This window comes from Neopelma chrysocephalum, unplaced genomic scaffold (assembly GCF_003984885.1).
Source record: "Neopelma chrysocephalum unplaced genomic scaffold, ASM398488v2 Primary Assembly neopelma1_22, whole genome shotgun sequence".
NCBI lineage: Eukaryota > Metazoa > Chordata > Aves > Passeriformes > Pipridae > Neopelma > Neopelma chrysocephalum.
Genome location: NW_020897689.1, coordinates 26415360 through 26438250, shown reverse-complemented (window position 1 = coordinate 26438250; position 22891 = coordinate 26415360). Strand labels below are relative to the sequence as shown.

The window sequence follows — 22891 nt, the reverse complement described above, 5'->3', positions numbered from 1 at the left end:
TAGCCCAGCTTTCAGCTGTCCAAGTTAGCCCAGCTTCCAGCTGTCCTTGCACCCCTTCCCTCCCCCATTGCACGAGGCCAGCTGTTACAGCTTCAACAGTTTTATAGACATGTACACTGACCTCATGGCAGAAGCTGGGAGACGTGGGATACCACAAGCCACCCCCACCAACAGGCAGTGAGACACCACCCCCTGGCCCCTGTGAAAGCAGGCAGCGACGCCTGGTTCAAGATTCCCTCCCTATTGTAATTATTTTCGCTCTGTGCAGATTTATCACATGCAGCTGCCACAACTTGTTTACAAGACACAAAAGCCATGAAAACAAGGTTGATGAAGTCTGCGTGTGAGCTGTTTTCCCTGGCATGAATTTGTCATACCTCTTAGCTCGCTGACGCCCCGGCTGGCCACACAGTCTCCAATAACACACAGCTTCAGAGTAGCCAAAGCGTGAGTTTTCAGTCAGAGGTCAGGTTTTAACAAAGCTGCTTTGCAATAAGGTTTATCATTGCTTCAAGAACAGCAAAACTGTCCATGTTGTCTCATTGTTTCTTTATCCTTCTTTTCTTTTCCATGGTAAAACAAGTTTTGGAAATAAAACTTTTCCTTTGCTCTATCAGGGATGTACAGCCAGCACGTGAAGCCTTTGGTTTGTTACTAGGATTCCTGCTCAGTTCTGGATCCTAGCTCCACCCAATGCCCTACATCTACCTACCTTTGATAATTTTATCTGAAGTTACTTCAGGTTTCTGCTCAGGCAAAGTTCAATAGCCTGCACCAAAACTATCAGTGTTATAGATTTCAGGAAAGCAGAAACTCCCTTTTGATACATTTTAGTGGGTACTCAATGAGTCATTTTCTTCCTCCAAGTTAAATAACACCTCAGGGTAAGGAAAAGCTTTACACAGTGTGTCAGGTGCTACTCAGCCAACGGCGTCTCACTTATGACTACAGCCGAACTTCTAGGTGTAACCTTAACGTAAGTAATAACTTAAAAAGTATATAACTGGCCTCAAGCAAAACTGGTCACAAGCGAAGTTCCCAGGATAAGTCAGTCAGCAAAATGGAAATGCAGTGCTCATCACACAGACAGGACTTTGGTGCTCATTTACACTAACACCATTTTGTGTGGCGTAACAGTAGATAAAAACAGCAGACACCATAGGCTTTTACTTTCAATGAAAACTGTTAACCTGAAAGGCAACAGCTTTCTTCCTCATCCTCTTTTCATTTTCAGTACTGCAGCTGCTATAGTGGAATTACAGAACTGGTCAGCTCAGCCAGCAAAGCATTTTTTTTTCTTTCTAAACTTGCTGACATTTTTTTTATTTTAAAGGGTAGAGTAAAGAAGAGTAAAGTTCTCTGAAAATGCCCTTTAATGATCCAAGTGCCCCACGTTTCCTCTACCCCACAGCACACCAGCAAAATGCTCTGAAAAAAGAAAACTAAAGAGGAAAATGTCAAACAATTCAAACATTTGTGTGAGGCTGCTTTTCCTTCATCATGGGTGTAAGGAGTGTTGCAATAAAGTTCCTTCCTGCAAGGACAGGAAAGAACAAGGAAGCGTCTCCCAAACCTTTATCAAAAATAACATTCAGCTTAGGGTCTCTAGCACCCCTTGAGATAAATCACCTGTGCCAAAAAAGCATGTCTATTGACCAACTTTTCCCTCAACATTTACCTCAGTCACAAAGAAGTATACTTTCATTTCATTATATAATTAAGCATTAAAGAAACCTAACCTAACAGTACATACATAGGTATCCCCAGGAAAGATAGCTTATAAGTATCAAATACAGTGTGTCCAGAGAGATAATACACAAGGCTCTTTCTGTACTCACATTCAATTCCTTCAAGGCAGAGTATACAGCCATCTCTATGTTCAAAATTCTTTTCCAGCTTAATTTCCATAGTATTTAAAAAAAAAGAATCCTATATTCATAGAGTATATTAGGATGACTCTGTGTTACTGAAGCTGATGTAGACATGAGTAAGCCACTGTTTACTATTTGCCATTTTGATTTTAAACTTGAAGGTTAAAGGAAGGCAGAAGTTCAGAATTCCAAAGAGCACTCCAGAAAACAAAGTATTTCAGACACACACAAAAAAAAAAAAATGCAAAGGCCACAGCAAAACAGAATGCATACACATTGCAGTCTGGATATTGCAGTCCTCTTCTACTCATGATATCCTTAAATTCATCAACTCTCCTGCTCCACAAAGCCCTCCCCCAACCTCCCAAATAGACAAATGGTTTGTTTTTAAGGATTAGCCAGAACCAATTTTTTACCCTGGAGGTCTCTTATTTCACTGTTGTTGGAAGGATAAGGGTGGGCGACTGACATTCAAGTAAGTTGAAATGTGAGCTGCAAGTCTTCACATTTTTCAGTAATAAGTCATTTTGATAGCAAAGTCCTTTTCTGAAAGGTAATACAGATTCTGTTGGCAAAAAAATACACCCCAATACAACAGGGACCTCTTCTACATCTGAGACAACCACCTGTTTAAGCATCTCACAAAGACCTGGCTTCCCAGAACTCAGATTTCAACACAATACAGTCTACTTTATTTCAATTTGCTAGAATTACTGAGTAAAAACCTTGTCATTGCTAGTCCAAGAAGAGTAAGGGTAGAAAGTCCTTGCCCTCCCCCATCAAAATGTGTCACCAGTCATGTCTATGACCTGCATCACAAAGACGTCCAAAGAACACTTGCCCCAACCCCTCTTCTGGTCTCTTCATTTCATCTTCATGAAATCTTCCCCATGGACCATCACATTTCCCAGCCCTTAAGTACTTCTAGAACCCAAAAGCTGGAACTCTTAGAGGGGCCTAAGATAACCCTCTGAAATTCAGTCAATTGCCTACACAGCTCCCTTGGGCCCCTTAAAAAATTTCAACATACCAGAACACAGGTACTTCTGGCCTACTTTTCAGCATTCTTTTAACATCTAGTTAACAACAACGGCTAGCATAGCTGTCTAAACCAAACAAAGTCAGCATGAGCTCAAAAATATTTCTACCATTTATTTCAAGGGTAAGCTGTGTTTTCTGCAAAGCTCGTATGCAACAAAATACTCCGTATACACAATTTTTAAAGAAAATATTTTATTACATTATGGGAAAAAAGCATGATCATCCAAAGTTTGTATTGTTAAAAAAATTGAAAATTTAAACAGCATGTCGGTATATTCCGTTCCACATGGGAATGATAAGAAGACTCTATATCATTACTAGATATTGCACAGTCTGAAAGAAACAAAAACAAATCACATGATCTTGGGAACCATCTCACATTATGAAAAACCTACAAAGAAAACATTAAAAAAAAAAAACAAAACACACAATCCTTTCTTTCTACAGTAGCTTTAAGTTTATAATTCTTGGAATGACCGTATTCCACTGAAGACCATCTCAGTGACAGGAAGCTTCATTTCAGCAATCCCCTTGTGCAAATAAGATTAATAAAAAAAATAATAATAATGCAGTGAAGTCTTTTGATATTGTGTGGGTGGCAATAACCACACAGCTGTTAGATCCCTGCCTGGTAAAACAAAACGGGGAAGGAGAAGGAAGGGGATTTAGGCCATAAGTTTCGCCTGCAACTCCATTTCTGCCGCCCTTTTGAGTGCAACATCCACCAGTAGCTGAAATCCACTAAAATCCTGGTTAAGGTCTGGTGGTGTTGGAGGAGGAGTGTTAAAGAGCCCACTTTGTGCGTTTGCACCAGGTCCTAGTTTAGACGCGTCCTCATGGCAGGCAAGGGGGTTGTCTGTGAAGCTGCCGGCTGGGGGCTGCTGCAGGTCCGTGGTCTGGCCTACATCAGCTGGCTGGCAAAAGTGGAAAGGGGCATCTTTGAACGCAGTCACAGTCGTGTGGCAAATCACCGACGGCCGAGCCAGGACTGATCCTGGGGAAGCTGGCTTGGAAGAGGACACAGTCTTGCCAAGCGGTGCAGCAGCGGGAAGGAAGGCAGTCTCCTCCAGCAGGGGAATGTAGTTTTTTGTGCTGATGGCAGACTCCATCAGGCTGCCCTCGGGAAGCTTGGTCCCTCGCCGCGAGATAGTGAACTGATTTGGGTCTTTGCCATCCTTCCTCAACATGTCAGGTAAGAGCCTGCGGCGTGCATTGATAAACCAGTTGCAGACCTGGGAATAAAATGACATCTTAATTTCTACCTTCATTCATTTCCAACTATGTGCCATTAGAGCCACTGGGTTAATTAATCCCTCCAAGCAGTTTCCTTCACTGCACAACAAAAGAGAGACCTACTGACAAGTTCTGACACGCCTGGCAAAGGCCCTTCCCTTGTCCTGGCTGTACCGCTGACTCCCTGCTCCTGTTACAGAAAGCCCCTGGACATCTGAAGGCTTTGAGAAACCCAAACTGATGGGTTAGCTTTTAACTCTGTGCACACACATTAACCTATTGGCTATTGTTCCCTAGCTCAGGTTAATTAACAACAGGAAAACTTTTTCTCTCTGAAGAGAGCCACTCCTCCCTCCAGTAGTTACTGATTTTCCTTGTTCAACTGACTGTGTCGACAGACATAACATGAATTACCTCATTTAAGTTTGTCCTTGTTTAAATATCAAACCAGTTTCCTGGGCAATACAGGATAGTTTATAGTTCAATGTCTTTTTTCTGTTTACTACATAAAGGAAGTTTTCTTTATGATGTTATATTAAGGAAATCTTACTTTATAGACAATTACAAAATTTCTACTAATTAATTAATATGGAAAAATAAAGCCCAGAGGTCAACAAGATTGCTCTCTATTTAGCACCTCTCAAAACCAAACCCAGGTTTACCCAACTTCTCATGCAGCCACCTTTCCCACAAGGGGCGAAAGTCAACAGCTATTCCACCAAAGATGATCACAGAAGATGAGAATGATGCATCCAAGGGACCTCACAGATGCCAGTGGCATCCCAGGATGAGAATACCAAGTAACCACACAAAACCCTCACCATACCTGAACTAACACACTTGAGTAGCTGTATCCCATATAGGTTGTTCCACTGATCTTAATGGAAATCATCATACACATAATTATATATGTGCATGTTCTACAGGAACGAGCCTCAAGTTGCAGTTTTAGAAGCAAAGAGTTATATGTTAAGCTGCATATCTATCACCATAAAACCTCTGTTGACAAATAAATACCTTCCTCTCACAATAAATTACCTTGTACAGACATTTTATGTCTTTTGGGACACGATTCCCCAAGAAATTAGCATGCATGCTCAAATTCGTAACTGTCTGTTCTCCCAGAAAAATAATTTTATCCCAATAAACAAAGATCATTGTAACACACAATCAATCTGTATCTCTCCTTACAAGTGCCATCAGCAGGACAGTAACAATAAATAGGAAATCTCACATGCAGTGTAAACGTTTATATCCACGAGTAGACCATAGGTAAATTAAAACAGAAAACAGCTCCTTTTGAAGAGAGAACTACTTTTTTAAATACCTGTAGTGTGGAAAGGTGTGTTTGTCGGGATAACAGCGCTTTTTCTTGCTCTGAAGGATAAGCATTGTAGCGGTGCTCATACAGCCAGTCCCGAAGAATCTGCACAGATTCCTTGGGCAGGTTGCCACGTCTCCTCCGTTTGCCTGAGCCAGCAGATGAGGAAAGATCCAGTGGGACATCCATAGTGTCATCATCCTCCGTTTCACTGCCTGATATTGCAACTACACCTACAATTACAAGATAAGAACAATCAGCCTCCTATATTCATAAACTATTCAGCTCCAGCATTGTATGGTACAGACATTTTATATAAACTGTCTTCACTACAAATGAGGGTATAGGCTCTTATACTGGAGATTCGTCCTGCAGTGTAACTTGTCATGCTGTAGCTTTTCTGTCAGCTGAACAAAAAGTAGCACCAATGATCTGTTCCTAAAGGAATTCTTCTCTGCAAACCTTCATTTCCTTGTTCCCCTGGCAACCTTTTATCTGCTGCACGTTATCAGATAGCTTCTATCTAATGCCAATATTGTCCAAATTTGCTTGCTATGGTATGCATCCTACACTTTTCTTCAAGGATAACGATCCAGTGTCTGGGCAAAAGGTCAATAACGAAGAAAGGAAGAACTTAAGAACACACAACTCAAGCAATGGGTTATTAAATTACTTCTTAGCATGCTGATGCTTCCCTCCTGGGAGAGATAGCTTGTAGATTTTATAAATGAATAATTATATCTATTAATAAAAACTAATGGAAGAAGGGAAGAAGAAAGGGAAAAATTGTATCTGCCCTGCCCCGCAAAGGGAATTTTCACTTATGAAGGAAAAAAAGTGCAAGAAAAGGAAAGAATCAGGTGCCTAAAAGTCCACCAGTTTAACAGAAAATGGACTCTAATTTAATTGCATTCTGTATCAAAAAACCATGATCATTTAATGTTTAGGTGGATCTGTTTTAAAACCATCCTGATAATTTTTTCAACTTCGTGGTTTTCATCTCAAATTTTAATCTATGGAAATGTGTTCTGTGCTATGCTCACTACAAAGCCTCTGAACTTACAAGTTAACTGCATACCTGGTCTAATCAACACAAAGGAAGAGGAGATTTTAAAATCTGATTAACCCTTTATACATACACCACACTACTAGCAACATGAAGATATGGTACGTAAAGCAAACAAACAAGCTAGTATTCAACAGTTAGGAAGGCTACAATTCTACTCCTTTGGTAGGATACTCAAGTCATTAGTACTGTAAAATACAACAAAACTAGGCTTTAAAAACTCACCAGGTTAAATTCACCAGAAATTTTGGGAATCTTACATAAGATGTTACCCATGTTCAACTAGTACAAATTAATGCTAATCTCAAGTGAACTTACACTGTCCTTCAGAAGCATTCTTTAGGAACTATAGGAGGAAAACAAGCCCTTAATCCTTATGTCTTTTGAACTTAGATTTGGAGGGTGAGAGGGTGGGGAGGAAGAAACTTGCTCATTTGTAACATCAAAACTAAAACTCTTAATAGTAAAAGCCAGATAAATGTCAAAAGTAAAATTTTATATGGGCAACCACCCATAATTAAAAAATTCTATTTAAGGAAACAAAATAAGCCCTGAAATACAAAAAGTGTTCCTGTGACAATATAAAATTATATAAAGCTATTGTTATACCCACAAGTAAAGACACAGAAGGAATTAATGTCCTTTAAAAAAAAAAAATCAATCACCAAAAACCCCAGCACCACAGAAAGAAAGAAGCTGTACATGTGCAAGTTTTCCTTAATACTCGGCAGGATGGTAGGGAGGAAAGCAGAGAAGGACCTTTCCTCACACTTTCAAACTTCAGCCAAAGCTGACACGGTAAATTGTTCTTTCCTTCCCCTATTTCTGAATAGCTCCAACATCCTTAAATTTAGTTTAAGTTGTCCAATTTGCAACACATAGTTTTGATACACAAGCATTCCGAACAGGATGATCAATCTACAGTCTGTCTGGCATAGTTACTTCAGTAACTTACTTGGTATTGTTTTCATTCTCCCAATTGCTGATTTATGTAACCGACAACCACCAAACTCACATACCAAATTTTTCATCTGCTGATTAGCCACATAAATTATCCAGTCATGGAACAGGAACAATAGGACAATATTTAAATAGCCAACACAAGATAAACTCCAAATTATGTAAACAGGTTCTTAATCCATGTAGAAAGTATGTCAAGTTTGCTTTAAAATGATTCCGAGCAAACCGCTTTGTATTTGCCATAGCTTCGTGGAAAGTGCTGTCACACTTGCCACCTAAACTGAAAACCTGCCTTGTACCATGGGTTCCTGGAGCCATGAGAAGCATTTCTGGGAACAAAGATCCTGCACAGACAACAGGACAGCTCTGCAAAGCAGCTCATCCCTTTAAAATTGAATTTAAAAACTAGCTAAAACTAGCCTATGCTATTCAGACAATGTTGTGAAGTGCACTGTTCTTGTTTGTCAGAAACCAGAAGTGTTGCAGCACTTCAGTGGGTTGGGTTTTTTGTTTGTTTTTAAATATAAAAGGCAGTAAGGCAAGACCTTGGAAAACAGGGAGAGGCAAACAGCAAGGGATGGAAACAAGAAGGAAGAGAAGCCAAAGAAACTACTCACATGAGAAAGTTAAGTGTCTAATGGGTAGCAAGCCATATTTACATGGCATAACAAAAAGTACTCCAGACACACACTACCCCATCTGGAGTAACCTTTCCAAGGTCTACCACACAACTAAAAGACTCCTGAATTTCAGAAAACTGACATGAGAGTAAAACCTCTTCTAGAACTGCTGCTCTATTTCACCTTAAAAAAAGTGTGGCAAGATACTGTCTGAAAGCCAGCAATATAAAAACGTTTCTCTCTTTTGCAAACAAGATCTTTTGCTAAAGTAAAAGTTGCCATCTGACTAACCGTAACCTAACTAAAGAGAAATGAGTCACCAGCAGAGCCAGCCCTTTGACCCGCTTGCTTAGTGTGTCATATTAATTGACACAGTAAGTTAGTGACACAAAGCAGGTTTTGGTTAAGCAGGAAACCCAGTGTAGTACAAGTTCTGCTCATTCAAATGAGCTCATTTAAATAGCTGATCAGCCCTTTGAACTCGTGGCAGATCTCTCCAGCGCGGTTCAGAGTTAGCAGCAACAGGAAGTCATGGCTAGAAATCTCGCACTACCCCAGCTGATATTTTTTACTAGAGCAGGAGCCACATTGTTGGTGTCAAGGCTCTGTTTTCATTAAAGCATTCCTGCTGATTACAACCCAGCTTTGTTTTTCCGTCTTGTTAGTAATCAGCCTATTCGCTGCTGGTTTCCTGTTTTAACAGGGCCCAACTGAAAAGGCTGCTGGCCAGGCTCCACGACTGGACCATTGGCTTACTGTTATTTACACCCAGAATAAAGGCCTGTGGACACTATGAGTAGCCCCAGCTGACCTACTAATTTATTTTGTATTAAAAGCAGGCTAGGGCCACATTATTTTTTGTCTCCTCCTAAATACATTTAATCCAAACAAAAAAACCCTGCTTTAGTAGGACTAAATTAAAGCAGCACGAGTTTATTTGTAGAGAGGTCTGAGAAACCACATAAAATCCCAGTCCTCCACTTCCACCATAGCTACTTAAATAACCAGTCCACACTATTAATGACTTAAGGACTACATGATCAGCATCTCTTCTTTATCAATCACTTTATCCTCCTGGCTTCCCAGCTGAAGTCATATACATGATTGAATGCACTGTTGCGTTGTATCACAGCCAAAAGACTTTACAGGTCCTCCCGTAATCAGCTCGGGGAAGATTACACCTAGGATCTCCAGTCTAGGCTCAACACCCAAACGTTAGTTAACAGCTTGAAACAACTTGAGTAAAAGTACAGTGATGACTAAAGCTGATTTCAAAATAAACTACTGCCACTTAAAAAGGCATACTGAAATACTTTGAGAGGGAGGACAAAGTATTTAGAGAGACTGAGACAAATAAAATGGAAGTTAAGCAAATGAAAAATTTAGGTTGAGTATCAGTGAAAAAAAAACCCACACCAAAAAACAACTATCCCATTGTGTCGAGGAAGAGCTTCACTGAGGAAGTGGCAGAAGCCAATTGTTATTCAAAAGAGGACAAAGTATGCCACAAGGAACAATCTCTGCCCTCCAAAGAAGGGATGGACAAAAATCACCTTAAAGAAAACCTCCCACCCCTTTGGGTTCTCTGAATATCTTAAATCAGATTTTTTTACGAGCACTGATAAACAGAACCAGTTCCCATCTAAGGCCCCGATCCTGTTGGAACCAAGTGCAGTAAGATTCTTCACATGTATAAACTTGAGCACATGCCTGTGCCTTTGCGAGACTGTGTTCTAAATCAGCTAATTAACAAGCCGAGTAGGTTCAGTGTGATTGCTATCACGTTATTATTTGTAAATGAAACTATCCATAGAAGAGTCCTCGGGGTTTTAATCCACAGCCTGTTAGCTTAAAAAAGGGGCACAAAAACAAACAAAAAGCCCATCAAAACCTACCAACAAGAAAAACACACCACACTCAAACACACAAAAAATTAAAAACCCAACACACATACCAAAAAAACTAATAAAAATTTAATGTGAGTTTAAACACCAACAACAAAAATAAAGGTTTAAAATTATTCATAAGTAACAAAGAACTACAAGGATGTAGAAGGGAATTTCCAGAGAAAAAAAACCTCTTTCCTCTGAATAAGTTTTGTAATTTAGGAACTAGCTTATTTTTTCTCTGCACTTCACAGCTTGCACTCTATTGCTTCTAAACCAGCCAGACTTGGCTGTACCATACTTTTTTTGCTTTTAAATGGGATTTTGCTAGGAGTGCAAGCAAGAAATCTGTAATAAAGTCACTCTTTGAAACTTCCTGAATGAGCCTCGAATGCCAGATCACAAATAACTACAAGCCCAACTTTTATTAAAACAAAGGCACCCCAGCCCTAACATCTTTTAAAGTTTCCGTCTTTGTCTCCCCACCTTTGAATTTGTGCCACGCAAACCCCAGGCCCACGGCCCCTCTCAAAAGTTCTCCCTCCCGCCTGTCACCTTTCATTGTTTCCATTGTTTCAGCCCAGGATTTGCAATCCTCAAAGCAGAGCTTACACACACACACTCTCACACACAAAGCCCTACACATGCATACCTAGAAACTACGTCAGCGTTTTCTACACGCATTTATTTCGGGGGTGGCAAGAACAACAGTTGAAAGTGCAGGGAGTTTGGTATTTCACCAACCAGCAGCTGCCCTCGGGGAGAGAAGTCTGAACAATGGAAGCAACAGCAGACAGGAAACCAGCTCACCACTGCTGTGCAAATAGGGAGCATAGGAATGTCCTAAAAATAACTGGGCTAAATTAATTCAGTGAAACTATAAAAAAAAAGGGGGGGGAGGGGATGGACGCGAAAAGCCACAAACTGCTCCCAATAGGGTCAAGAATCTCAACCTGCCTAAGACGACGGAAACATTTAAAAGCCAGCGCTGCCACTGTCTCTGTGCGCAGGGGGCCGAGCTCGGCGTGCAGCCCAGGCTGTGACCGGGATCAAGCCCCACTCCGCTCCCACGGGACGCTGCGCTCCCCAACACCACCCTGCCCGCTCTTTAAACTTCGCCTTTGTGGCTCAGTTCCCTTTTGTGTGCGCTCCTCTTAGCCGAGTGGCACGTCCAAAAAAACTTTTGACGAAGGCTACAAACCATATTAGTACACATCATGTCTGCAGCAGCCCAATGATTTCACGAACTACATATGCATTAATTGCTCCGAGGATATTAACAATGAGCGAGGAGGCTGCCCTACTACAGAGCCGCAGGAATGCGTAGCAGGGGGAAAACAGCACAACTCTGGAGTACTGAACATGCGCACTGCTCCCCACTAACCCTCCACTTCGGAGCATTTAATGGTCTTTGAATGCAAAACACCCTTCAACCACACCACCGACTGGCAAATCGCAACTGAACAGACACTGCTTTCCTGTGAACTTCTTCCCAGCCAGCGTAGGAGCGTTAAATCCGAAAGCACGTTCCGCGTCTTTGTGGCCAAGGACTAATTTAAAGGCACTTAAAAGCACCACGAGCGCAATGAGTAACGATCCTCTAACTGTAAAGTTTGTCAGTTTAGAAGTGAACAAAGAAAGAAAACTTAAAGAGCCTTATGCTTATAAGGAAAAAAAAAGTCTTTCTCCTTTCAACCTTGTGTCAAAACTTTTGTACTTTTTGTTTCGTCCCGTTTTAAGGGATAAAAGGGATGGAAAAGGCATCAACTTTCAACAAATCAAGGCGGCCGAGGGCGTGGAGGGGGTTTGAAGCCCTCCCGCCGATGCCCACCCCCCAACCCCAAGATGCCGTGCCCGCGAACAAAGAGTTGCCGGACAGCCCCGCTTTCCTCGCCCCAAGTTGGGAAAACGACCTGCACCCTCGTCCCCACACACCGGGACGGCAGGGCTTGGTGCGGAAAACCGTTTAAAAGTGTTTTACGAGAGGACGGGGGGAAGAGGCTTGGCGGAGGGGTAGAGAACAAAACTTGGCGGAGGAGGCACGAGGCGGGCGGCTGGACATGTTTCTGACAGAGAGCCAGCAGCGCGGAGAGGCGACCGCCTCCAAACAACAGCCCCGCATGTTTTGTCTGGGAGCGGAGCATCCACTGCAGTCTTCCACGGGAGCCAGGCCAGGGGGTGGTGGGGGGCCACGGGGGACAAAATGGCCTAGAAGGTAAAGAGACTCCGCCTGACTTAGCGACAGCCCCCCTTCCCGTTTCCACCCCGGGCAGGTGCTCGGGGCACCCCGCTTTGTCCCGGCGCCCCATCACAACTACCTTTTTTACTTTTCATCTTGATCGCGAGGACCGAGCCGATCGCAGGACACCCCACGCACCGACCCAAGTTTCTCTCCCTTCGCCGGACGCTGCTCCCCCTTTAAGCTCGGCAAGGAGAAGGAGAAGGTCGACGAAGAAAGAAGCAGCACCGCCGCGGAGCCAGGCACCCGGTCCGGGGCCGCGCTGCTGTCAGCGGGAGCCGTAGGGTTCTGCCTCCCCGGGGGCTTTCTGGTGTGGCCGGGGTGGGCTTCCCTCCCCCCTTCCCTTTGTTCCCTTCTGCCGGCGATTGGCCCTGGCCTGTTAAAGTGAGGAAAGGCACGGGAGAAAAAGGTACACAGCGCCCGCCCTCCCCCACCTCCCCGCAGTGAGTACGGGAGAGTAACCGAGCGCTGCACTGGCACTCGCGGCGGCTGCCTCCTCCTCCTCTCTCCTCCCTCCCCTCCCGTCTGACAGAGCCCCAGCAGGCCGGGAGGGGAGGGACCGGCCGGAGCGGGGGGGTGTCCGCCCGTACCCGCTCGCTCATGCACACACAACAGCGGCGGCGGGGGGAGCTCTGCGTGCTTCCCGCTCCCTCGCCTTTCTTCCAAGCAGACGTTTGATCATTAAACTGGGAAGGAGGAGAAGGAAGAGGCGGTGGGGGGAGATTGTGACAGCTGCCCTTGACTGGCCTCCTCCTGTTGCTGCCGGACGAACCACCCACTCCTTCGCGTGAATAGGGGAGAAGAAAGAAGAGTTCGTACGGCAGGGGAAGGAAAAGAGCCTTCCAAAGACCGGCGCCCCCATTCCGGCTGCCGAGTGGAGGCTGTTCCCCCCCCATCCCCAGTGGTGCTGAGAGAGCCCTGGTTGGCCGGTGCTGGCCACCTCCTGCCCCCGCGGGGAAGGCGAGCCCCATTTCTGCGGTTATTTTTACATCAGTTCGTAAAAGGTTGTTTTTCTCCCCCTCCACTCCCCCCGCCCGCGCGATAGGTTTTGCTGCGGCACATGCTCGTAGCTGTAAAAGAGAGAAGTCTCACAGCTTGACTCATCCCTTTCGGGCGAGCACGCGCTGCACAGCAACAGTTTATTTTCCTCCGGTATGGGAAACGCGGGACCAACCAGCAGCTCGCTCCAGCTTCCCTCCGAGCGTCGCGGAGGGGAGAGCCCTCCCCGGACACCGACGGCCTCGGCAGCTGCTCCCGTTCCCCCCCTCCCCCCCCGCCGCCCGCCTGACAAAGCCAGGTGCCCCTGCTCCAAAGTGCAGGACGCCCAGCCGCGTGCTGAAGCGTCACGGGCGAAGGTTTCGCCGTGGAAAGTAAAAGAAGCCGCCTCGCCTCGAAACAGGCGTGTGGCTGCGGCGTTGCTGATTCCACGGAAGCGTGTTTGTGTCACTCCCGCACCGCCACGTGCGGAGTTATTCCCGGCCGGGCAGGCGCGGGGAGTGAGCAACGGGCGCCTTAAACGGCTGATGAAATAATCGATTCCTACGGCAGAGCAGGGATCACTCGCTGCACACTACCCTCCGCTCCCGGCGGTGCGGGCACCCGCACAAACCCGCGCTCGCTGTACCAGGGGAAGCAACAGCGTTTTAACAGCAAACCCTCCCCCAAGTACCTTGTAACTATTTTTATGTGGCGTAATTACAGCGGGAGATAAAACAGCTGTTACATCCCGGGCGGGGGGGGGAAGGGCAGCTGGTGAGTCACGTCAGTTAACAAGGAGCTGGTGTCAGCCCGAGGCTGGCCACTCGCTCCGGGATGGGTGACCCTTGGGGCTGGTGGCCGCTCCATGGCGAGTGCGCCTGTAGGTCAGTGAGGCGAGCCGGGCACGGCACACTGACTGACTGACTCACTCACTCACTCACTCACGGTGTCGCGGGCCAGCGCCGCGCCAGGCGAGAGGTTGTGCGGCGCGGACCGAGGTCCCGCCGGCGGTGGCGCGATCCGGGCCATTACCCGCCGACCGAGCGCCTTTCGCCCGCCCTTCCCACCCCATTCCCGCCGACGTGCCCGCGTCACCCGTCGGTTGTGTCCAGGGGTGCCACAGCTCCGTAGTCGGGGGGACGAGGCTCGCTGGGGGCGGGCGTTTTCACACTAACTGTGCCCCCGAGGGACTGGTGGCTCGGGGGCGGGAGTTGTGCGCGCACGCCGCCGTATGGCTTTATTTTGGTTTTTTTACTGTTTTGTTTTTGTTGTGGAAAAGCCCAGCTTCCCAGCTGTGAGGGCTGGCTCCTCGAACTGGTTGTTCAGACCGTCCGGGCTTTTTTGGTCACGCCAAAAAAGCAATTAGGGGAAGTTAAACAAAAGACACGTCAAGGATTCGAAGAGATTTCCTTTTCTCCGTGCCGCCAGAGCCGCCTCACGCCTGTTCATTGTCCTTGGAACCACTGGCAAATCTGTGAAACTAGCTCTCTCCCTTTTCTGCCTTTCCTTCTTTATTTCTTCCTTTTTTAAAGTTTGGGTTGACTTTTTCCTCCCTTCTTTGGCAAGGTCACTTTTATAAAGGGAAAAAAGCAAAGTTTTATATTCAGCTTTCTTTTTCTTTCTCTCTCTCTCTCTTTTTTTTTTTTTTTTTTTTTTTGAGAGCTGTAGAAACAGCCTTTCTAGCTCTGCTGCAATGTGGCTTCCCAGGAATTTTTTTAAAGGATCCTAGGAAAAGATCGATTTTGACTTTGTGTGGCAGCTGTTTAGCTGGTAGGAGCAGGTGGTGGACCAGTGGCTGTTCATTCCTAGCTGCCCTGGTATAAAGTGCATGAAAAGTCATTGTTTTGAACTAACTTAGTTCGTGGGTGTGAGTATGGAGGGATATACTCAGACGTAGGACCACTGGGAAAGACAAGAAATTGGGTTTGTGCAGTTTCCATTGCAGTTGTTGCCTGAGGCAGTACCTCAGGTCTGTCAACAAATTCTGACTGCATTTACCACTTGAAGACTCTTGATACATATTCGTGGCATTAGGGTGGATAAAACCCCCACAACTTTCTGTTAGTAAAGCTTTGACACACCTGAAACAAGGCTGTAACAAGGAGGGCAGGTGGTTTGCCTGAGCTCAACTCTGATGAACAACTTGGTTTTACAACAAATGCCGTAATCTGGTGGCCCATAAATTGATGATGAGTGTTAGTATTGGCTTCTACTTGCAAGCAGAAGTAGATAGTATGGAAGACAATATGTAATTTTTGCAGTTTATCTTTTCCCTTCACATGTTGGTGAGGTTGTGTTTTTAGTATTACTTAATCTGCTGGAACTACAGCAGCACTAATAATCGTATCTCAGAAGCAGTTCACGCTGCTTCACAACGAGCCTCTTTGGCATCTGTGCGGCTCCTTGTGTAAGTAGTGGTAGACACGTGCATCAAGATATATCTATACCAACAGGTTTAAACAGCTTGGTTTAGTCAGAGCAAGTTCAGCTCTGTCTGGACCCATCTCCATAGACATGCTGTAAGTATTTGTAAAACTGGATGCCAAGAAGGGAGGGAAATTAAAAAAAAAACTGTAGGGGCTGGATTTTTATTTGCTCCATGATTGTCTGTAGGCTTATCAGTGTACTGTGGTGTTGTATGCAAGTTTCTGCCTTGTCACATTGCCACATGTGATATCTTGCATGACTAATGATGTGTTTCTTATTTTACAAGTGCTTTGCTTTGAGGTCCTGGGTCTGTGTTTGCTTAACTGTTGAAGGCAAGGCTGCATTTTGGGCATAGAAACTATTGAAGGAAGTACTCTGGGAAGACAGGACCTAGGCAAATCAGGCTTGTGGATCTTTGTTATCTCAGTCTTTTTATTCCAGTTTGCCATTTAAAAACCAGATAGCATCCCCTCCCACGATGTTATAAAAATAAATCCATTAATCTTTATGGAATACTTAGATGCCATTGAAATGTTTATGAGAAAATTTATTAAATTGTAGTCAGAACAGAATTAGGTAGAACACAGTTGAGCAGGTCACGCCTATGGCAATAAGAGCAACGCAATGCCACAAACAACTTCCAGTGAATAAATCTGCCCTGTGCATGGGAAAACAGGAATCGCTACTGTTGGTCACAGGTATTCTTCTTCACCTTTTCTTATCCATGATGTTGACTAGTTTCAGTGTATCAGAGGAAGAGGAAAGGCTACAGAAGGCAGATGTGAGGTAATGCTTTCCCACAAGTATCCAAATCTTTAACAGTTCAATATAAGTACTAGAGCAATAGTTTAATAGGTCTTCAGATTTTGTTACTGATCTAGGTGTGTAGTCTTTATACTGGTATAAAGTTTAATATCTTCATAGCATTAAAACTCTAATGGCAGCGAGTGGCAGAGTAGTATGTTGAGTTGTGAATTACATAAAAATGCATTTTTTTTTATTTTTTCCTTATCTATTTAATTTAATATTATCTTGTGCTTTAAGACCAAAAAAAACCCATAAATTCATGTTTACCTTCTCTGTACTATTCATTATTTTATATAATTTGAGTATGACTGCTTTTTGACAGAAAATTTTTCACCCTTTTCCTATGAGAATTACTTCCAACTTTTGCTCAGTGCCTTGGTTCTCTCCCAATTCTATTTAATGCTACAATATTCTGTTTTTCAGTAAAGGTGACTTATGCTGCATGTGGTATTCTAAGCAATGTTATGCCTCCAATTACAACATATATGGATTTGATAGTACTCTGTGACTTGTTTTTTTATGGAATCCAGCATGTTATGCAGTATCTTTGGCTGCTGCTACATACTGAGCATGGGGCTCTATCAGCTTTGGAGGTTATATAGCTTGTTTGAAGTTTCTCTTATGCACAGTTTCATATTCATCTCGGTGGTGAATCTTTTGTTATCGCACTGTTCATTCATGTAGCAGAAGTTGCATTGAACTTACTTTCAATCTCCCTTTCTCCTAAATACATTTTTGATATCTACAGATTCTGGCATATTACTGTTTTTTACCTCTTCCTATCTCTCCCTCTCTCAGTGGTCTGAGTTATTATATTAAAGAACAATAGACTGAGTATAGGACACAGAAGGACCCTGCTGTCAACCTTTTGTCATAATAAAAAAAACCTAAACCCTAAAACATTTAATCTTACACTTGATTCACTTGCTCCAACCAGATAGTCATCCATGACACTTGTTTGCCTTTTTTCCCTAGCAATATCTTCGTTTCTGTAGTAGCTCCATGCATGGAACTTTGTCAAAAACCTTTTTGAAATCTGAATAAATTATACCAACCAGCTGTGCTCTCTTTGCCAAAGCTCACTTTGCCACCTTTGTGCAATCAAAGTCATAAAGATAATACTAAAATTTCAGAACTTCTCCATGATAGACTGCAACTTGAACATGCTTTTCACTTGTTTTCTGTGCACATTCTTGTGGTTATCAAAGATCAAACGAGCAAAAGCCCCAGGAATTCTTTACATAGAATCATCATGATTCCTGACCGGTAGAGCATCATGTTTGCAAGCTTTTGGTTCTCAGCATGGATTCTAGTATGGACTCAAGGTAATGGGCAGTACTTACCATTCCTGATGAGGATCAGCTGCTGGAGTGATCTGTGCTTGCCACTGGGGTTTTCACACAGTTATTGGCAAAGAGGAGCAAGGATGACTTCTTTAGCAGGTTGGAGCGCTCTCTCTCTCTGGGGCCTCCTTCAGCTCTTCCCCGTGCCACTGCATTGCTCCCTCATCTCCACCGGGACCTCCCACGTGTCTGTGCCTCAGCATATAAGGATATGGAAATAGAATTATTACTGTAGAGACAACTTAAGTATATTCAGTAATGTTACTTATGATTATAAGACAATGCAGAAACTTCATAAGTGGTGTAATCACTTCCACTCTGAGACTAAAAGCTGTGTAGCTTACTCTGGAGAGTGGTTTGTAAAACTTGCATTAATGCAAATGCAATTTTGTTTCCATAATTTGAAGTCAAACCCCTGTGTAAAATTAAAGATAAAAAGTGAATTGTAGGTTTAATCTTGCTTGGAGTTACAGTCTTCCCCTTCAGGTTTTAACTTAAAATAAAAGTACAGTTTTGATAAGGAACAGATCTTGTGTATTCCTTTCAGTTATGCAGAAATTATAATTTCTGTCTAGCACAGGCATATCTCATAACTGCTCTGTCCTCTTATCTAAGAGGGGGTGCTCTGGCTCTGTTTTCTTTTGTGGCATGCAAGTGGGTGTATCAAAATCAGCATTACAAATGGCATGATCGTTTACAGTCTCAGCTCAAGAACTTGGGCATGCAAGGAGACAGATCCTTCTTTCCTGAAATTCGAAACTGTGGGTGCAGTTTTGCCATTTATGCAATCAGGTTTTGCTTATCTGTAGGAAGTTAGGCAGGTAAAGCAGGTATGGCTGACCAAAAAAATATGTGAGTTTAAGGGGTTTTGTTTTAATTGTGGGATGCCTAACTTGCTTTTACCACAGACTGCTTATTGCATACTGAAGACAAGGCAGGAGGCGAGAACTGCAAGGCACTGAAAACAAGAGTGACCTTGCTTAGCTGACTTTGTCTAACTAAAAACTAGATTGTCTATCTCCTCAAAAGGTTCTGTATCAGCCAACTAGAGCTAACTGCTCAAAAATCACTGTATAAAGAAGCAAAAACAAAGCCTAAGAGATATCTACACTTCATAGCTGATATTTTTTTCAGGGTAGAATGTTAATTGAAAATGAAATAACCCTTTCTTAATAGCTGTATCTGGGCACTTTTATTCTGTTTAGTCAATGCTAAACAAAATTACTTAAATGGTCAGCCAAATATTTGTTTGGTTGAGTCTACACTGAAAGCTTGCTTTGTTTTTTAAGAATTGTATTTCAGAAACATTGTCTCTGAAGTTATTTCTGTCCTTACAAGACAAGGTTAAATTTGACTTGCAGAAGGACAAAAAACGCGATGGTAGTGAGTGAATTATATTACATATTATTACACTAAATATTATCCAGTATAAGAATAAATGACATAATTACTTTAGAATCAAAACCTAACTTGGAATCCTTGTTTACCTGTGAACTAAGGAAGTGATGGTACCACATCTTAATACTTTGGGAAATAGAAGATTTTTGGTAAAGATACCCCATCACCGTTTCCTGTCATTAAGGTGGAAGATTTATGTGGGAAATAAGAATGCTTTCTGGGAGTGCAGAATTTCCATGCCTTCTTAGCAGAATATAAATGTGGATGTTACTTATGAAGTATAAAAGTACAGAAAAAACTACTCAGATATATAACCTCACGTTCAACAAAGATTGAAAAGAATTCAGACTAATTAAAAAGTAGTAGAATTTTGTGACAGGCCACAGTTAAATACTGTATACTGAATTTAGAAAAGGTTTCACTGCTGTCTGTACCATGACTGTTCTGAATATATTCCGGGAGCTTTGTTTTCAAAGTTGTCTGATTTGTGCATCTATAGGTTTTGCATCCACTGGGTTATTTTTGCTGCTGTGGTTGTTTTATTAATCTTCAGTGTTACACAATTTAAAATTAATGCTGATGTTATTCTAAGTTAGCTGTCATTGTCACATATTTACACGGTCAGTAGCTCAGTGTTCTGATGGACATCAGTGACGAGTGGTGGTCCCTCGGGTCTGTAGTGGGACCAGTGCTTTTTAATGTCTTCATCAATGACACAGACTCTGGGTTCAAGTGCACCCTCAGCAAGTTGACGGACAACACCAAACTGAGTGGTGCAGTCAGCATATCTGAAAGGATGTCATCCAGAAAGACCTGGACAAGCTCAAGGAGTGGGCTTTAGGGAACCTTATGAGGTTCAACAAGGCCAAGTGCAAGGTCCTGCACCTCGGTCAAGGCAACATCCCGTATCAATTCAGGCTGGGAGATGAAGGGATTGAGAGCAACCCTGTGAAGAAAGACTCAGGGATGCTGGTGGATGAGAGGCTGGACATGAGCTGGCCTTGTGTGCTTGCAGCCTAGAAAGCCAACTGTATCCTAGGCCGCATCAAAAAAAGTGCGGCCAGCACTGTGATTTTACCAGTCTACTCTGCTCTGGTGAGATCCCTACCTGGAGTACTGCATCCAGCTCTGGGGGCCTGAGCACAGGAAAGACATGGGCTGTCTGAGCCAGTCCAGAAGAAGGCTATGAAGATGTTGAGAGGACTGGAACACCACTCCTGTGAAGACAGGCTGAGAGAGTTGGGATTGTTCAGCCTGGAGAAGAGAAGGCTCCAGGGAGACCTTAGAGCAACCTTTCAGTACCTAGAGGGGACCTACAAGAGAGCTGGAGAGGGACTTTTGGTAAGGGCATGTAGTGAGTGATGGGGCAAGGCAGAATGGCTTTAAACTGAAAAAGAGCAAGCTTAGATTAGATATTAGGAAGAAATTCTTCAAAATGCCTGTGGTGAGACACAGTTAATGGATTGCGTAGAGAAGTTATGGATACCCCATCCTGGGAAGTGGTCAAAGCCAGGTTGGATGGGACTTTGAGCAACCTGGTCTAATGGAAGATGTCTGTGCCCATGGCAGGGGACTTGAAAACAGATGATACCTAAGGTCCATTTCAACCCAAACCATTCTGTGATTTTAAGTGCAAACAGAATATTCTTTCAGTATTATGATGTGCTACAGAGGTTCTGAGTGACCAGTCAAATTTACAGCCTTATGACACAGCTTCATCAATTGAACATACAAGTAAGCTGTTACTGAGCATTTATGTACATAGTACTCAGCTGAAAAGGTTCAGCGATTCAGTGCCTGCTTGAGAGGCTCAGCCTAAAGTAGCAAATTTGCAGAATTAGGTACTACTGCATTTGTCTCACAAGTGATAGTAAAAGTGAAAAGAGCTGATCTTTTCACCTGGGTGGAGCTGTGAAAACGATGTGTTGGTGTTTGATGACTAAAAAGAGTTAAGCTTCCACTGCTGAAGAAGTTGTGTAAGGTTTTTAAAGTGACAGGTAGTGGGTGTTGGCTACCTATCTATAAAATCCTAGACGTAGCCTGAGGCCCAGGTGTTCTCAAGGCAAATGCATGTTGGGATGATTTGGGACTGCCTGCCTGCAGTTATGATTTAGGGCACCAAAGAAGGATCACTAAACCTGCACGTGGCCCATCCGAGTGTGAATATTAAGAGAAAACAAGAGTGACAGTCTAATGTAATTAATTTCATCATTTCATTCTTGGTTTTTTGGGTGGATCACATCAATTGGATGCAGGCTTCTGCTCTCTCATCCTCAATACTTTTGTACTAGGGAAAATAAGTCAGGTGTCAATGCTTGATTTTAAAACCCAGAACCTGTAGGTTTGCAGACAAAGGAGAATTGGGCAGCAGAGAGAAACAGGAATGCATACTGTCTGTGTTCTCTGTTCCTGACCTTTTTGAGTCTCCATGAAGCTTTCTGCTCTCTTTGTAGTGTTGTCTTCCTACACGTGATCATCAAGCCCAGCACTTCTTATGACAGCCTTCTGTTTGGATGCAGCCTACAGAATTGTAGTTTTCAGTTTGTTTGTTTGTTTGTTTTTAACTGTGACCTGTTGGTGAAGGGTAAACCAGTAGCATCCCCAGGACTAGATTTTTTTGAATATGAAACTTAAGGATTTGTGTGTTCTGGGTAGTCCATAAGCAGCTGGAAACAACCAGTTTGTTTCATGAAGGCCTAAGGCAACCTATCACCAAGTAAGCTTTCAGAATATCCAAAAATAAACATGAAGGTTCATGAATCTCAAAACACAGTAGCCCTGTGAATGTCCTCTTGGGAACAGTATAAGTTCTGTGACAACACTTAAGGCTTCTCACACTATTCGAAGTTATGTAAAGTGAATGGCATTATGGCAGGCAGTCACTAAAAGTGCGTGTATTCTAAGCATTGGCTTTTGTAGGCTTTGGGCATTCAGATGTTTTTAGGGTGTAAATGCTGAAGCTGTCCTTCATGTAAGTATTTTGTAATAGTCTTCATGATCTTGATCATCTTTGTGAGTCTTTAAACATAAACATCTCAAATACCAGAAGTCATGGGGACATTCTTCGTGGGTGCTCTGTGGCCTGCATAAATAGCTAGGTGATAAGAGTCATAGCTAATCATTCTTTGTCCTGCAGTAGGCAGAGCCACATTGTTCCTTCAGAGAAATGGGGCGGGGAATACTGCCTCGGGAGCTCAGGGAAATTGTGGTAATGCATTCTGGGACACTGAAGGTACAAGTTGTTGAGCTTGGATCCTGAGTGTAAAGTGAGTACATTAGCAGCCTACACTTAAAATGTGGAGATTTCATGTCTTGGTAAGAAGGGTCATCGAGACACTTAAGGAAGAAGTGAAACTAGATGAACAAACTTCATCTTTATGAAGCAAGATGAAGTTTTTACACAGCTGTTAATCATATATTTATCCATTAACTATTAAGATGCTAAGATCTGTTTTTCCTCCTTCCATTGCAGTTAAGAGGCATAGTAAGAAGTACCATCCTAATACCAGCAAATATTACAATGTCTTCTACCGGCTCCACCTCTGTATCCCTCATGAAGTGTAACAAAATGTGACAAGTCTAGTCTCCTGAGGAACTGGAATTGAATCACCTGAATGCTAACAGTCTCATGATTTATCTGACTTCAGCTGTTCAGAGATAAACCTTAGGTGTGGAACTGTTTGATTAACTGGTTAGTCCTG

General features: G+C 43.3%; 1 protein-coding gene and 1 long non-coding RNA gene across 5 annotated transcripts in view; one reads left to right on the top strand and one right to left on the bottom strand.

Annotated features, from left to right (window-relative positions):
- Nucleotides 1-3087: 3087 nt before the first annotated feature.
- Nucleotides 3088-14404, bottom strand: TGIF1 (TGFB induced factor homeobox 1). 4 transcript variants are annotated; one of them, XM_027675937.1, is made up of 3 exons: nucleotides 14283-14404; nucleotides 5473-5699; nucleotides 3088-4144 (listed from the first exon to the last, which is right to left on the bottom strand). In XM_027675937.1, the coding sequence occupies exons 2-3, from the start codon at nucleotides 5653-5655 to the stop codon at nucleotides 3578-3580; spliced, it is 750 nt and encodes a 249-aa protein (XP_027531738.1). In that variant the 5' UTR covers nucleotides 5656-5699; nucleotides 14283-14404; the 3' UTR covers nucleotides 3088-3577. The 4 variants fall into 4 exon arrangements, with proteins under 4 accessions (XP_027531738.1, XP_027531748.1, XP_027531759.1 ...); XM_027675947.1 differs by lacking the exon at nucleotides 14283-14404 and adding an exon at nucleotides 13907-13929; XM_027675958.1 differs by lacking the exon at nucleotides 14283-14404 and adding an exon at nucleotides 13330-13465.
- The window catches only part of LOC113964106, a 34403-nt gene continuing 25353 nt past the window's right edge, over nucleotides 13842-22891 (top strand). The window contains exon 1 of the long non-coding RNA XR_003533055.1: nucleotides 13842-14099. This is a non-coding gene — a long non-coding RNA (uncharacterized LOC113964106). The remainder of the gene's footprint in view (nucleotides 14100-22891) is intronic.